General features: G+C 40.6%; 1 protein-coding gene across 1 annotated transcript; it reads right to left on the bottom strand.

The window, feature by feature from the left end:
• Positions 1-6,635: 6,635 nt before the first annotated feature.
• On the bottom strand, positions 6,636-12,971 carry LOC117496011 (tubulin alpha-1B chain-like). The gene is made up of 5 exons (XM_034147669.1): positions 12,891-12,971; positions 11,427-11,552; positions 10,905-11,016; positions 10,656-10,804; positions 6,636-7,701 (listed from the first exon to the last, which is right to left on the bottom strand). The coding sequence occupies exons 1-5, from the start codon at positions 12,891-12,893 to the stop codon at positions 6,724-6,726; spliced, it is 1,368 nt and encodes a 455-aa protein (XP_034003560.1). The 5' UTR covers positions 12,894-12,971; the 3' UTR covers positions 6,636-6,723.
• Positions 12,972-17,952: the final 4,981 nt, after the last annotated feature.

Raw genomic sequence — 17,952 nt, 5'->3', positions numbered from 1 at the left:
ACTTCTGGCCAAACTACGCTTTGATTAGCCAGATTTATTCGCTCAAAACTTGTTTTCTTTGCGAAAGTTATCTCCACATTTGAATGGACCCACACCTGTAGGCTATACAGTATGTATAATGTCTTCACAGCTTAAACAGCACTACTGGAACACTGTCGGACTCAATGGACGGTTTAAAACAAGAAGTATGAATCAATGCATCAGATCTTCACGAGTGTGTGTGTGTGTGTGTGTGTGTGTGTGTGTGTGTGTGTGTGTGTGTGTGTGTGTGTGTGTGTGTGTGTGTGTGTGTGTGTGTGTGTGTGTGTGTGTGTGTGTGTGTGTGTGTGTGTGTGTTTGTGTGAAACCAGAGCTCATTCAAAGTTAATCAGGCACGCTGCTAACTTCTAATTTAGTGGGAATGCTGATACAGCATTCCAACTAGTTATGCTGCGGACAAAAAGTTTATTCTTCCGCCGACTTATTTTGGCCCTCTTCTCCTCCCACATTCAACATCGCAGAAACTCCGTTCAAACATCAAAACGTTCAGCTCGGTCGGGAATCGCAGGCTATTACTTTTATCATTCATAACTTTCATAATTCCAGAGATACATCCCATAATACATCACATTTTTAACATTTTAACTTTAACATTGCGCAGCTCGTTAAGGCAGAGTGCGTGATGTCACAGCTAGAGTGTAGGAAATCTTGAAATTTGCCTTCATATCTTTTTTTAAAACTGCCATAATTCCCAAACCCTACATTCCTGAGACATAATTTTTCATGACAAACGTCTGAAAACATCTCGTAGCTTGAAAAATGACAAATAATTAAGCAAAAAAATAATTAAACAAAATGCCTCTTGAGGGCATGAAGTGACAAAAACCTTCAACATGTCTCCATTAAAACCCATTGTAATTTCAGGCTGATATTTCCTCACAGCAGCAGCCGCACACCTTTACTGTAGTTAAACTGCCAAAAAGGCCACATTATTAACCCGAGAGTACACAAAAATTACACTTCCTTGACATGCTTCACGTTTTGAAATTTCACAGATATCTGTTATCGTTCTTCCACAAAACGTTCACATGTAAGAGGTTCATCTCTCATTCAGAACAATGAAACCTTTGAAGTCTAGGCACCTCGTTAGCTCAAATATAAACACCTGTGCAATGGAACACGATGATGTCATCACTCCAACTGACATGCTCAGAGCAGCGAAGACCGTCAGATAATGGTTAAATGGTCGTTGCCCTCAACAGCTCTACGGCAGATTATGGGGTGTCATCATATGCCGTTCAAGAGAAGAGAGGGAGAGGGCCGATCAAGAGTCATTTCTAACGTTCAGTCATTCTCTCTCTCTCTCTCTCTAGTCTCTCGCGTGCTCCGCTACCGAGGAGCGTAGATAGCTATAGAGAGGCCCGTAAGAAAGAGCGTCCACTCATCGTCCTCGGCTCAATAGATGTCCTCAATCGATCCGCAAGGCGGCTATCCTCAATATCTGATGGTCCCTATGCGCTCGCTCTCTCTATATAGACTCTCTCGTCTTCTACTCTTCTCTCGATTACTCGCTCTCATCTCTCTCTTCTCTCTCTCTCTCTCTCTCTCTCTCTCTCTCTCTCTATCTCTCTCTCTCTCCGTCTCTCACACACACAATGTTCCAAACGGCCCAAAACTTCACAGGTTTGGTAACGATGCAGCCATCAACGCATCTAAGCGTATTATGGGGTGTCATCAAATGCCGTTGCCATGGCGACAGACCACTCGCCATGAAGCACGATGTCGCTGTAAGTCCAATGGAAACGGTCCGATCGTCCCCCAAACTTTGCTTGTATATCACCGGTCCAGCCCTCAACAGCTCTACGTCAATTATGGGGTTTCTTCAAATGTCGTTGCCATGGCAACACAATGCTCGCCATGAAACACGGTTTTCTCATAACTTCAGTGAAAATGTTCCAAACGGCCCAAAACTTCACAGGTTTGGTAATGATGCAGCCATCAACGCATCTAAGCGTATTATGGGGTGTCATCAAATGCCGTTGCCATGGCGACAGATCATTCACCATCAAGTTAGTTCAAAAGTTTGCAGTTCAAATATTCTGCTGCTTTTCCAAGCCTTTTTACTTTCTTTTCTTCACTCATCACACATTCAAGCCCCCAGTGTTCATGCATCATTTCAATCTAAATTTTTCACTTTCTTCTTACACATTACATTTCAGCATAGCAGTTTAGCGTCAGCTTTTTAGCATAAAGCATTCCCACTAGCAATTTCTTCAGGAATTGCATTCTCTAGTTTATTTAAATCTGCTGTTCTTCCCCTTCTTTTTGGGCTCCCTTTCTTCACTGAGAGAGCAGACTGATGGTGATGGATGTGACAACAAATCACTCACAACCCTCAAACTACAGCTTCACTTTTTCAAATGAACTCCAGCATCAGACACAATAGACCCCTCGTTGGTAACTTCAAATATCCAGAATATAGTTTTATAGGGAAAAAGAGCCCCAGATTTCAACCTAATGTTTTCAGTTAAAGCATTACCAGTGGTTCTCAACTGGTGGGTCGCGAAACTCGCGACCCAAAAGTGGGTCCCGTTTCGAGTGGGTTGCAGATGTGAGTGAAGACTTATTTTTCTTTTTTTTTGGGAAAAAAGTCAAACTTTTATTTTGGCCCGATTTTCGTTGGCGTTGAAGTACCGGAGACCATAAACGGTTTTGAAAACTTCTGTCACGAAGTGATCATCTTCTCAATAAAACATCTTTGCTGATGTTTTTTCTAGTCTTCTGGCCAATCAGAATCAAGATTGTTGCCGGAAGTCCCCACGGAGAATAACTTTGCGGTAGAACTATTCTTTATGCATCCATGGGTACAACTTCAGATAAAAATGAACACGTAATGAAATATGACCCCCGGTTTGATGATTGACAGGTCACAGAACAATGGGAGCTATCTACCCTTACCCACTATTTAAAGTAATTCACACAGACTCTCTCCTCTTTGCTCTTCTCTCTGTGAGGAGCAGCAAGTTCAGCTGTCAGAACAAAGTGATGTGTCGGGTAGTAATAGATTTATTTATTTTCTTCTCAGAGTGTACCAGAATGCGTAGTTTATATATGGAGAATTCCCCCAGACCCCCCTTCTGGGGTTGGGTTTTCAGCATGTCTCATTAAACCTTTTTTAAAAGCATACATATGTGAAGGGATATAAGCATGGGCGTCGCAACCATTATATGAGGGTGGGACAAGTCCCCCCCACTTTTTCAAATGATTAGTTTGGACCCCCCCCACTTTTACTATGCGGAAAGTCCGTGAATCGGTCTATCCACTCGCCGCTCTTTGCAGAGCGCTGCAGTGCTTCACTATCAAATGAAATCCATTCCACTTGCTTATTGAGAGAATGCCCAAATCAATGAAACTCCGTACCATGTTTTCACTGCTACTTTGTACCAAGGCAGATTCTCACAAAGCGCGCGCATGTTCAAGGAGTGATGTCATAGTTGGACAGCTCAGATTCTGTTGTATGAAGGATGCCGGTAGCGGAGGTAAGGCACACACACCAAATGTTCAGGAAATGGTTAATACAGCGAAAATCAAAGCTGACTATCTCTTGGTTTGATATGTTTTCTCCCCCAGACAACATGGACATAAGAACATTTTTTGCAAAGAAGAGGAAAGTAAGTCATCAGCTGGTAGCAGTTAATCAGTTAACACTGTTAACTTAACAGTGATGGCGGTGGTGGCGGCAAATGCGTCTCACTTCTGGAGAGGAGTTTCGTCTTTATGTCATGATAGAGAAATACAAATACTGAATAGTTTAGAAAAGAAAAGGCATCGAAATGCCAGGTTACTAGTATTTATCATGTAAACAGGGAACATGAATAACCCGATCTCTCTGCTCATGTAAACACATCATAACCGGGATAATACTCTTAAACGGCTTACTGATGTCCATGTACAGTAGAGACGCAGTCAGTGTGTTTTACTGGAGCCTCAGTTCGATACGAGATTATTTTCTGAGTTCTTTAACTTAGGTACTCTCTCTCAAAATGGTAATGTGCATTATGTTTTAATTATACTTCTTATCATTCAGAAGCTTTTTGTGTGTGTTTATGTTTTACTGAGTGCTTATAGGCTATTTCCATCCCAGTATTCAGTTAACTATTTATTTTCTGTGCACATTACATAGACTAGCTAATATTCTACCTACTGCTTGGGACTTTGAGTCTTCAAAATGTCCAATGTCACAGACTGGGACTTACTTTAGAGTCAGTTGTATTTACATTCAGTATGACTTGTTATGATTCAATGTGAAAGAGTATACTGCTCAATAAATAATGATCACTTCACCACCTCTCTTGACATCTAGGCACTTGAGAGTGAGTCAGAGGCAGAATACAGGGACAGTGGAGAGAGGTCCATTGCTGAGGTGAGTGATGAAAGGGAAATGACAGTTGAGAGTAAATTGTGATGTGGACTCTCATCCCAGGATTTTAAGGAAATCAGTGGGGATATTGAACAGGAAACATTTCAGTCAAGGGGCATCATATGACCAATATAGACAGAAGAGCAACATTTATTTGAACATTTAAGTCAATGATACCATTCCTAGGTGAACTTAACATCCATATGGAGTCAGATCAGTCTCAATATTAATAAATGCTCACAGAAGGATTCACAAATGTATTTTGCGATTTATATATAAATGACTCTCCACAACAATATCTCTCAATGCACTCACAAATATTTATTGTTGTATATAAATGTACAAAAAAATGGGCATTTAAACTGCTTTTTATTAATTCAAAGACGGCTCTGAATTAATAATCAAATATGTTTCCTTTCTTTACTACTGGATGAAATTACAAAATGTACCCATCATTTTCCTCATGCTAGTATAGCCACATAAAAGTATCAAACCACCTGTTAAAATGCACCAGAATACAGGAAATCTATATTTTTTTTCGCCCCAACACCCCCCGTTAAAAATGTCCCCCCCACATTCAGGATGCTTCCTACGCCCATGGATATAAGGGATGTATGCACTGTACTTCACTTTAATTAATGAGAGCTGTGAATGAGCAAACAATGGAAAGGATTTATTTTAATAACAATAACAAACAATCACTGTATGATGTAAGTTCCTCAATTTGCATCGATATACAACAGAAGGGGATGTTTTGGCCTGTGAACAATTTGATGTATGTTTTAGTGTAGTAAACCGTCCGTTCTGATTCACAATGCCTTATTTTCAGGGCGTTTTAGTAGAGCCAAATACGTCAACTTGTGTGGCACTGTGTGTGTATGAGTCTGTATTTTTGTATAATTTTGAAGTGCACATCTTTTCAGCATTCAAAATATTCTGTTGTATTTTTTTTTTTGTCAGAGGCAGTTATGCAAAGCTAAATTAATTTATTTCCCAAACAGTCCAATTACCTCATGATTGTGAGATGGAGAAAAACATATTGAATGGTTCTTAACTCCATGTCTTACGGTGAGAAGAGCACCCTCCAGATATGCTATATTATCTTTTAGCCATTTAACACATTGCTTTTGAGAAGAACAAAGGTTTTAAGATTAATTTCCTTTGCAAATGAACAAACTGGTTGGGAGTTGTTCTAACGCATAAAGTGACATTTTACATTAAGTTAACTTTAATACATTTCTTAACTGATCATAAATGTACAAAATCCCTTAACTACCAAAGAGGCAATTGAAAGTGCAATAGGAATTTATTCATTTAGGTCAGTGTATTGTAGAATCCATTTTGTTTTTGTTTTAATGACATTAAATATCCCTGCTTAATGTCAAGAAAAAGCATTTATTTGTAACTGAACATGGTGAATGATTACAGAACTGAAAATAAAAAAACGTTTACAACACCTGTGAAAACACTAATCTCCTTACAACACTATTTAGCCTCTTTCAATGTTGGCTTTACATGGTTCACGCCTCACTACACACTGACACAATCTGCACTTTACAACGCTCTGTTTGTACATGTGCCTTGACCTGTTGCTATCTGTCTGCTTTGTGAATATGTATTTTAGTTTGAGTTTTTATATATGCTTTTATCATAATATAAGCATCTATGTTGAATGTTGTTTTACTGATTGTATTTACCTGTTATTTTACAGTAAGTGAATTTTTTTTTTTTTAGGATGACTTTCAACATCTGTCCAGGGACTACAGATGAAAAATAGCCTGTTGGCTAACTCTGGCGCATTTACAGAAATGTCTATGTGCACCGTCCATGTCAAAAAAAAAAAAAAAAAAAAACACTCTATCCCTCCCTTGGGCCAGAGTGAATACCACACCCTATTTTAGATCAGGCCAGGGTTAGGACTCTGTTCTTCTCACGTAAAGCACAAATCCAATCTTAAATAAGTAAATGTAAGATATGCAAATGGTACTCTTGAATCATCTGATGTTGAGAAATAATTTAGTGATTAATCTAGCATTTAACTATATTGCCATGCCTGGTCTGTTCAGAGAAAAGATATATACATGTTAAACACCACTGCCTCCAAGTGACTGAATTGAGCAATAGCATCTCTGTGTGAAAACATTTTTGATTGAACTGAGCAAGTGAATACATACAACCCATCTAGGCAGATAGGTAATGTTTAACAGTGTATTTATTGACGAGAGGAAAGCATAGGTTCAGGTTCAGTCAATGAACAACTTTATTTTCTTGACATTAATAAAACAGCATGGATCAGAGATCAATAAAGCGGAATGTTTGCCTTTCTAATACTCCTCTCCTTCCTCATCCTCATCTCCCAGGCTATCAGCTCCAACCTCCTCGTAATCTTTCTCCAGAGCGGCCATGTCCTCCCTGGCCTCAGAGAACTCTCCCTCCTCCATACCCTCACCCACATACCAGTGCACAAAGGCACGCTTTGCGTACATCAGATCAAACTTGTGGTCAAGCCGAGCCCAGGCCTCTGCAATAGCAGTGGTGTTGCTCAGCATGCACACAGCCCTCTGGACCTTGGCCAGGTCTCCACCAGGAACTACAGTGGGCGGCTGGTAGTTGATGCCCACCTTGAAACCAGTGGGGCACCAGTCCACAAACTGGATGGAGCGCTTGGTTTTGATGGTGGCAATGGCAGCGTTCACATCTTTGGGAACGACATCACCACGATACAAAAGGCAGCAGGCCATGTATTTACCGTGGCGTGGGTCGCATTTCACAAACTGATTGGCTGGCTCGAAACAGGAATGAGTGATTTCTGCCACCGAGAGCTGCTCATGGTAAGCTTTTTCCGTGGAGATGACAGGGGCATAGGTGGCCAGAGGGAAGTGGATACGGGGATAGGGCACCAAGTTGGTCTGGAACTCTGTCAGATCAACATTGAGGGCACCATCAAAACGAAGGGAGGCAGTGATGGAGGACACAATTTGACTCATTAACCTGTTCAGGTTTGTGTAAGAGGGACGCTCAATATCAAGCTTTCTACAGCAGATATCATAAATAGCCTCATTATCAACCATGAAGGCACAGTCAGAGTGCTCCAGGGTGGTGTGGGTGGTCAGGATGGCGTTGTAGGGCTCCACCACAGCAGTGGACACCTGGGGAGCTGGGTAGACGGAGAACTCCAGTTTGGACTTCTTGCCGTAGTCGACGGACAGACGCTCCATCAGCAGGGAGGTGAAACCAGAGCCGGTGCCCCCTCCGAAGCTGTGGAAAACCAGGAAACCCTGAAGACCGGTGCACTGGTCGGACTGAAAGAAAAAGAGAAAATCATCAAATAAATGTATTTATATAATACAAAGACAGCAGTGCCAAGGGTTCACAGTAGGGCTGTGCAATTAATCGTATTTTAATCGCGATTACGATTATGGCTTGCGACGATTATGAAAACAGCATAATTGACAAAATACGATTATTTTGCTGGGTGCGCTTTCGCCCCTCCCTAAAAGCCCACTCGGCCACGTGGGAGTGACATGTGTGAGTGTTCAGCGCGAGCGAAGATGTCAGAACAAGAGCAGCAACTCGTTAAAAAGAAGGGTAAAACTATTTCCACTATTTGGAAGTACTTTGGCTTTCAGGAGTCCGACGTGGAGCAAAACAAAGTACAGTGCAGGATTTGTTACCAGGTTGTGTTGGCACCACACGCTAACACAACCAATCTCTTTAATCATCTGAAATACAACCACAAAGTGCAATACGACGGGGCAATAATACAACAAAAAGCAGACCAAAAAGATGCCCGCTCGACTTCATCCACAACATCATCACAGTCATCGATTCAGGACGCATTGCACAGAGCAACGGCCTACGCGACGAGCTCGCAGAGACATTACAGGTGCCATTACATTTCACATCGCTAAAGATATGTGCCCAGTTAGCACTGTTAGCAACTATAAAGCTGGCGCCTGAGGTCAATGGATGGATGAGGCTCCAGTGTTTCGGGCATAGACTCCACTTGGCCATAGGTGAGCAGGATTCCTTCCTCCTGTTGTATGTAATTTTAACAACAATAATAGCAATAGTAAGTCATTAACATTGATGATCTCTCTTAATATGATAATATTAATTACATATTATTATTATTATGTTATGTGTGAGCTACTCTGTCATCTCTCTTTTTTTTCTCTCTCTCTTTCCCTCTCTCTCTCTCTCTCTCTCTCTCACACACACACACAACACACCAAATTATGCTTTGATGAAGATCATGATTATCATCATGATACTAAATAATATGTATTTGTTGTAATCTTAGAGAATGCAATGAAGGATCCCAGGATCGGCCGTGCAATGGGGCTTTGCAAGAAGCTGGTCAGCAGCTTCTCCTACAGTTGGAAAAAGAAGAGGGAACTTGCAGTGGCACAGCAGCAGCTGAATCTGCCTGAACACTCCCTAAAGACAGAATGTCCAACCAGATGGGGATCTAGGCAGGCCATGATCGACAGGGTCCTCGAGCAGCAGAAGGCCATTGCCCAGGTCCTTTCCAGCGACCGAAAAACCAGACATCTCTCCCTCACGTGGCAGGACGTTGATGTACTGGAGGCAATCAATAAGTCGCTTAGCCCTCTGGTGGAATTCACAGACACACTTTCTGGAGAGAAGTATGCAAGTGTGTCTTTTTTTAAACCAACCCTGCACCTCTTCAACAACTCATTGCTGGCAGTGCAGGAAGATGACACAGACCTCACAAAAAGCATAAAAAAGAAGATACTAGACTATCTCAATGATGAATATGATGACGCAGCGACACAAGAGCTGCTTGACATGGCCTCTGCCCTGGACCCGAGATTCAAGCTCAAATATGTCAGTGAGGACAATCGAGGATCCATTGAAGCCAGCCTGACAACTGAGATGAGGAGGGTGATGAGACTCATGGTAATAATAATAATAAAAATTTAAAATGACAGATTTGACAGTAAATACAATTAAGTGAATGAATGTGTTGTCAAAGTGTTATAATGTAATTCTAGGTATAAATGTTAATACCCATAACCATTTAGTCTGATTAAACATGTCATTCTTATTTTCTTTATAATACTCCAAGGAGAACGCCCCTCTTGAGACGGCAGCGGTGCCTGCAGATGACACGGAGGATGCTGCTGCAGCTGCACCAAAGAAGAAAAAGAAGGGACTGGGGAGCTTCTTCAAGGCCACCGTAGACCAAGCTGCAGAACCTCAACCTGCTCTGGAAAAGGACAAGGCCATAGCTCTTGAGCTACAGTCCTACCTCCAGGCAGTGCCACTGGATGCTGAGGAGGACCCACTAAAGTGGTGGAGGGAATCCCGGAAGTTCTACCCACGGCTCTCCATCCTGGCAAGGAAGTATCTGTGCATCCCAGCCACAAGTTCCTCTTCAGAGAGGGTCTTCAGTACAGGTGGCAATATTGTCACCTGCCTGCGCTCGTCTCTGAAACCAGACCATGTAAACAGGCTGGTTTTTCTTGCAAAAAATCTTTAAGAGATGACATGAGCAGCCCTACCAGCATTTGCCATGGTGGCCATGTTGGCTATATGTTAAGGAGTTGTCAGTAGGTTGTGACAGTGCACTGCAACATATTTGATTTAATTTATTTTGGTCTAATTTATTTTTATTTATCATATTAATATATGTTTAGTATGGTTTTGGAAGTGCGCTCCATTATGTGTTGACCTTGTTTATTGGTAAAATATCATTTGTTTTAAAGTTTAATAAATGGTCAATGAATAATCGTCAAAATAATCGTGATATCAATTATTGACCCAAATAATCGTGATTATGCCATAATCGCACAGCCCTAGTTCACAGCTAATGATAAAAAACGTATTAGTGCACAGCATGTAAACATATAGATTAAATGAAAACAGATCAGAGATAAGAGGGTGCCATACCATGGCGGGCTTTGAATGCGATCAGGAGGATCTTAAACTGAATTCTGCAGGGTGGAGGAAGCCGATGCAAGTGGGCCAGAATCGGGGAAATATGCTCACTTTGAAAGAGTGATACGAGATTGTTATGTTTTGTGTTTAAAACACTGTACAGCTCTACATTTTAAAACATATACTTCACATATTTATTATTAGTTATGACACTTGGCTTTTGCAATACTTATTTTTGCCATTCACCACAATATGATTGCATATCGTATGTGAAAACCTACTTCGCAATAAACTGATTCATTTCCATGTAATACTCCTCAGAAAAATGTACTTCTGTTCTAAATGTACTGACCAGCTTTCGGATTCTGTCCATCACTGTGTCAATGAGCTCCTTGCCGATGGTGTAGTGTCCTCGGGCGTAGTTGTTGGCAGCATCCTCCTTGCCAGTGATCAGCTGCTCAGGGTGGAACAGCTGGCGGTAAGTCCCCGTGCGCACCTCATCTAAGGGTAATGAGCATTAGATTATTTAAGGTTTTGAATGACAGAGGGGGGGAAAAGGCATTTATGATACTTTTATCATTTATAATTAATGAGAATTTACCGATGACAGTGGGCTCCAGGTCAACAAACACTGCTCTGGGGACGTGCTTTCCAGTTCCAGTCTCCATGAAGAAGGTGTTGAAGGAATCATCCCCTCCTCCTCCTGAGATGTTCTACGATACGATATTACTTTATTTGTCAGATCAAGTCTGAAATTTGACTTGCGTCACAGCAGCTCCATGTCAAACATCAACAGACAAATATCCAGAAACAAATACATGAAACACAAACAATTGATCTGGGATTTAGCTCTGTATTTACTGAGAGGATTGACTGATGCACAAAGGAGTGCTTCAGTCTGACCTTATTGAATCGTGGGACCCTGTATCTCCGATTAGATGGTAGCAGTTCATATTCACTGTTCAGAACATGGTTTGGGTCAGAGATGTTGTTGGACAGCCTCACTAGGTTGTTATGATAGGCTGAGTCATAGAGTCTCTGACAGGGTTGACCAACAATCTTTGAGCAGATTTTTAACAGGTGGAGCAGTTTTGATTTTAAAGCTGCTGACAAATATTTGTACCAGGTAGGTCTGGTCACCAGGCTTCCTGCCGTCCGGCTGGATCCCATGTTCCAGGCAGTAAAGCTCCCAGCAGGTATTGCCAATCTGCACACCAGCCTGACCAACGTGGATTGAGAGGCACTCGCGCTGTAAAAGGAACAAAAGGTTGTTAAGAAACTATCATAAAAAGGAAGCCTAGTTGGCTGATTCTTGTGCAAAAACAGTGTAACATACATACATTCTAGTGGCATATGTGGGAGGACTGCTCTAGAGAAAACGGCTATTTTAATAAGAACCAAACATATCATGATTTAAGTAACCTGACGCACACATTTGTCATCTGAACAGAAAGACAGTTATAATTAAAATCAAAAAGAGGCTAAATACTGTTTATACGTCTAATACCGAAAGCACAATGACGCAGTTGTTGGCAGACAGGTGGCACGATTGGACGTGAATGTGGGCCAGTGTTAAGAGAGGAGACCACGCATTTACATTTTCTGGGTGTCACACGGATTGCGCCACTGCCACACCCCTTTAGGAGACTAGTGGCGTGGCAGGCCAGAACGTAAACACACATAATAATCATCTAATTCGACCTAAATAAAGTAAAAATTGGAACCATGTCTCATCTCTCTAATGTGAAGACATTAGAGAAAACACGTCGGTTTGCTATCCTGGCTCCAAAATGGTGGAATGAGCTCCCCATTGACATCAGGACAGCAGAAAGCTTACACATCTTCCGGCGCAGACTGAAAACTCATCTCTTTCGACTCCACTTCGACAACGCACTTATAAAGGACTGGCTTATCTAAAGCCAGTTGAGTAGCACTTGAAATGTGTTGGCTCTATGAAACCTGATGTACTTATATGATTCTGTTTTCTTCAAGTTTGTATCTTCTTGGTCGAATGCACTTATTGTAAGTCGCTTTGGATAAAAGCGTCAGCTAAATGCAATGTAAAGACACTAAACCGAGGTCGACACAAACCCGTCGCAGGAAAAAGAACTCTCGCGAGATTTGGGGAGACAGAGCGTTAATTTTATTTAAATATCGGCAGCGAGTAATAATTTCAGAGTAGGCTACGTTGGAAAAACGCCCTGGTTCACTGAAATTCGGAAAAAAATGTTTTATCTGTGTTAATATCATGTTTAAAATATGAAACAATTAAACCTGGCCACTAATGAGACAGGAAGTATATTTATTTCCAACAATTCGCGCCGATTGTAAATGCGTCACATCTTGACTGTGCCATCGAGTTACACTTAATTTACCAACACCGACTTATTAATGACGAAGCTTGATTTACCAGCTTATACCGCAACATTTTTGTTTCACTATAAAAATGATGAGTCTTCTTTTAAAGAGTAAGCGGTTAAAAAACGTTAAGCTGGTTACGTTTTCGCATGATGACACACGTTCAGAGCGCTGCATTTGGTTAAATACACATCCTCTAAGTGGAGAAAACCTGTACTATCGTACTCACCATTTTTCTGAAGATGTGAAGACAGAGGGTTTCGATAAAGAAGAGGAAAAGGCAAAGTTATCTCTCACAGGGCCTTATGAGTCAGGGTAAGAAGTAACAGGTGTATTTTTCTAGGCGGGGCTATTTATACTATCTTACGCGGCGCAATTGCTGCAGAATCTGATTGGATGAAAAGACAAGTGGGTCCACTTCTGATTGGTTGAATTCTTTAGAATTTTTTTTAAAGAAACTTTATTGAGCACATGGAAAACAAGAACACTGGCTAACAAAATTCCTGTTCAAAGCGGAATCACCCTACCTAAGAACGTCAGTCCCATGGATGTACTGGGAAAACGTGGTTATTGCTGAACATTAATAAATAGACGTAGTAGAATAATACAACACATGCATATTACTATACAAGAACGTTTAGCAAATAAGATAATAAGAAAAAAAGATTGGCATATTCCGACTTTTGACGTTCATATTTGAATTACGATACATATATATATATATTTAAGTCATTTTCAAACATATCTTTGTCTGACATGAGTAATATTGTCATTCTTTATTGGTAAATATCATTCATTGTATCAACTGCAGGAAATAGTAAGCCCTCCTTTTATATTCTTTATAACTGACTCTGACAATAGCTTGTTTATTATTGTTTTAAATTATGCCATTTGTTTCTCTTTTGTATCTTTATGCGTAGTTATAAAGAACTTAACTATTTATTTCAATGTAAGATTTTTTATTAAATCTGAATTGGTATTATGCATTATGCAATTTATTTTGCTGCACTATCAGGTCCAGAGGGCACCACTGCACTACTTCATCACAACATTGCATCTTTACCTTTGCCCTCTTGCTCGATAAAGTATTGTGGGTCAGAATAGCCATATACATATGCTGGCTTCCATACTGCAATATGCAGCAGGGCATACTTGTAGGTTTTGCTTAATGACTTAATCTGTTTCTGGCATACCAAATAGTACAGTTGTATGGGTAAGGGAACCCACAGTAATCTCATTGTTCTCCATTGTATTCTGTTCAGTTTTTTTGTAGTACTTTTAACTTTGAACTGCTGCTTAATAAACCATGTAATCATAATCCATCCTCATCAAAGCCCGGTATATGTGTAATGATGTGTTTTTGAAAGCTTACCATTCAAAACCAAAGAAACACCTTACAAAATAAAGCACATTTAATGTCAATATTATATATATATACTGTAGCCTATATATATATATAATATAATTTCTCCTGTACATCAACCAACCAATATATTTAAATAGGATTATTCGATCCATGGACTTGGTTTGTAGTGATAACCCCTGGCAATGACCTTATATTTCATTTTAGTGACCAGCACATATTATGATTTTCCTCTACTGACATTTTGAATCCACAACTCTATATTGATGATTGCTTTCTGTTTACATTTGAATACACAGGGGCAATCCATCATCTGCGTTTACACATCACATACATGTTCCTGTTTTATTTTAACCAAAAAGTACTTTTAGAGCATCTTCAGGGCAAGCAGCACTACGTCACATCCTGCCCAAAATGACGGCACCCGCCCACTGAAGAATGAAAACAAAGCATCAGCGCATCATGTCTAAAAGCTGATATGCACTTAGAAAAAAAAGGACAGTAAAAGAAACAATCTAACTCAGAAATATAAATAACCCCGCCTAGAAAAAATGCATCAGTTGCGTCTCACACTGGACTCATAAAGGCCCTGCTGCGAGAGCTAACTTTTCCTCTTTCCTCTTTTTAATCAAAACTCAGAACTTCCCAACTTTAAAAAAAACCAAACATGTTAAGTGTAAAAATATACGTTTTCTTAACTTATATTGTGTACATGAACGTGTGATTTCACGCGGCGACCAGGTAGGTAGGTAGGTAGGTAGGTAGGTAGGTAGGTAGGTAGGTAGGTAGGTAGGTAGGTAGGTAGGTAGGGTAGGTAGGTAGGTAGGTAGGTAGGTAGGTAGGTAGGTGGTAGGTAGGTAGGTAGGTAGGTAGGTAGGTAGGTAGGTAGGTAGGTAGGTAGGTAGGTAGGTAGGTAGGTAGGTACAGTAGGTAGGTAGGTTCCTGTTTCCTTGACACCAGGCTGTCAGATCAGATTAAACATTAAAAGGTAGGGTAGGTCATTCACTTCAGAAAACACTTTTTGTTATATTCCATGGAATGCTCTTAACATCCCGATAGCAATGATTAAATTAAATGCTTTGACAATAAATATATACAAATAGTTCATCTGTGGAAGCCGTACGTGGCGCTGTACGACCAATTATCTGAGCCGGCCCGGCTCAAATAATTGGATGGCCTACCTGCCTGTCAGCCTTCTATCTCGTGCACAAATTTATCTCGTGCCCCATAGAGTGGCGAAGTCACGCCCCATCTACTTCCGCCCCATGGGACCTTATTTCGGAAAAATAATGTATTGAAGTCAATGGAGAGAGAAAACTTATCTTTCGATCCCGTTTGAATTGTGCCATGAATTACACATATGATGTTTGTCAATCTTAAAAAACAATTTCCATGTCAAAAAAGTCACAGTTTGTCGTAAAACTGTTGAAATATAAGACTATGAAAAATATGTAACTAGAAAGACTACAAATCCCAGAGTCGCGTAAGTGATGTCACAATTGTTTTCCTCCACTAAGAGATAGCTAAGATCAGCGCCATATAGATATAATCTATCTATATGGCGCTGGCTAAGATAAGATAACTTTAACAAGATGCCTGTGTGCTTAGTACCAGGTTGTTATTATACCAGCAATGGGTCTTGCTCGTTCTTTCGCTTCCCGTCTGATGAAAGGACCAGGAGTATCTGGATCAAGCTAGCTAGTAGCTAGCACGCTAGTTAGCATTACAGCCTTGTCATTTTTATTAGCCTTAACATGAAGTAACATTAAGTAACCCAAAATGTTAAACAGTAAGAGTAGTAGTCATATTTCGTGAACCCTTTGAAGAGTACTGTCACCGGTGTGATCATTCTATAATACACCATTTAAGCCCGGGGGAGAAATGCTAACGCTAACGCTAGCGATCTTCTCTACTTCATGCTATCTGCACAAATGGTTGACATTAAACATTAAAAAGACCAGGCAGTTCAGAGAGAATCAAAGGAAGGCAGGCAGCTTTGCATGACTTTCTTCAGGACGTGTTTCATTGTGGTGATAGTGAGGGTAGTCAATCGTTTTGTTGACAAGACAGTAGTGACGGCCATCTTGGTGACGTGTGTTATAGAGATGGGCGAGTCCTGATTCATCCGGATCATTAACCCGGATCCTAGAAATGAGCTGGTCATGACGAGTCTCCCCTCTCCATTAACCCGAGTCCTTGAGTCCACCACTTGGTGTGACGTACAAATTAAAACTATAAATTGCGTCACTCGCTACTCTCTTTATAACATGTAAAATCACATTACAACGTACCCCAAGTCCATCTACCTACCCTTTAGCAAGTATACAGTCACAGGATAGCTGCCAGAAGTGATCGTTTGGCTCAGGGGAGGGGACGCGGATCAGTGAAACTTCCTGCAGACTCGTGGGGACTCAGAGGAGCCGACGGCTCCAACAGCAGACTCGCAGATTCGCAGATTCGCAGATTCGCAAATCCTGACTCGCTGCAACACACAGCAGATCAGACTCGTGCGGACTCGGAGCCGTAACCGTATAGCAGCAGATCCAGAGATCCAGCAGACTCGTCGTCATGCACGAGTCCGCACAGCAGACTCGGATTCGCAAATCCTGACTCACTGTGTGTGCAACACACAGCAGTGCGGACTCGCAGACTCAGATTTGCCAAATCGCAAAATAACCCTTTTTTTTGTGATCAACATTTTTTATTAAAGCAAAATACACTGTGTAGCGGAGGTTAATATAACGTCAGTTTAATAGATAGATAGATAGTACTTTATTGATCCCAAATTGGGAAATTGTTGTTGTTACAGCAGCATAAGGCATTTTACAATAAAACAAAACTACAAAATATGCAAGAATAGAAATAAAAATAAAATAAAATATAAAATATACATGTCGAAATAGAAAATATACATGCAGATATTATATATATATATATATATATACAAATATATATATGTATATTCAAAATATATGGAATAATAATATGCTCGTGAAATGCAACAACTTTTCGGTTTCACCAATAGGATTTCTACAGTCTTGGTCATGCTGACTCATATGACTCAAATGACTCGTATGATCCGGATCTCTTCAATGACTGACTCAGAAGACCCTGAGTCCGTAAAATGATCCGGATTTGCCATCTCTAGTGTGTTGTTCTGTGAGACCAGAGATGTAGTTCATTGAGCGTTTCACACAAACAAATGTGTTACTTCACAGTTTTACGACACATTTTTTTTTTTTTGACTTGCAAAATTATCTTTTAAATTGACAAACATCATATGTGTAATTCGTGGCACAATTCAAACGGGAGGAAGGGGAGGGACTTCGCCACTCTATAGAGTGGCGAAGTCCCTCCCCTTCCGGTGGACCTCCATGGGACCTTATTTCGGAAAAATTATGTATTGAAGTCAATGGAGAGAGAAAGATTATCTTTCGATCCCGTTTGAATTGTGCCACGAATTACACATATGATGTTTGTCAATTTAAAAGATAATTTTGCAAGTCAAAAAAAAAAAATGTGTCGTAAAACTGTGAAGTAACACATTTGTTTGTGTGAAACGCTCAATGAACTACATCTCTGGTCAGCAACACACGTCACCAAGATGGCCGTCACTACTGTCTTGTCAACACAACGATTGACTACTCACTATCACCACAATGAAACACGTCCTGAAGAATGTCATGCAAAGCTGCCTGCCTGCCTTCCTTTGATACTCTCTGAACTGCCTGGTCGTTTTAATGTTTAATGTCAACCATTTGTGCAGATAGCATGAAGTAGAGAAGATCGCTAGCGTTAGCGTTAGCATTTCTCCCCCGGGCTTAAATGGTGTATTATAGAATGATCACACCGGTGACAGTACTCTTCAAAGGGTTCACGAAATATGACTACTACTCTTACTGTTTAACATTTTGGGTTACTTAATGTT

This window comes from Trematomus bernacchii, unplaced genomic scaffold (genome assembly GCF_902827165.1).
Source record: "Trematomus bernacchii unplaced genomic scaffold, fTreBer1.1, whole genome shotgun sequence".
NCBI lineage: Eukaryota > Metazoa > Chordata > Actinopteri > Perciformes > Nototheniidae > Trematomus > Trematomus bernacchii.
This window is presented reverse-complemented; position numbering and strand designations above follow the sequence as displayed.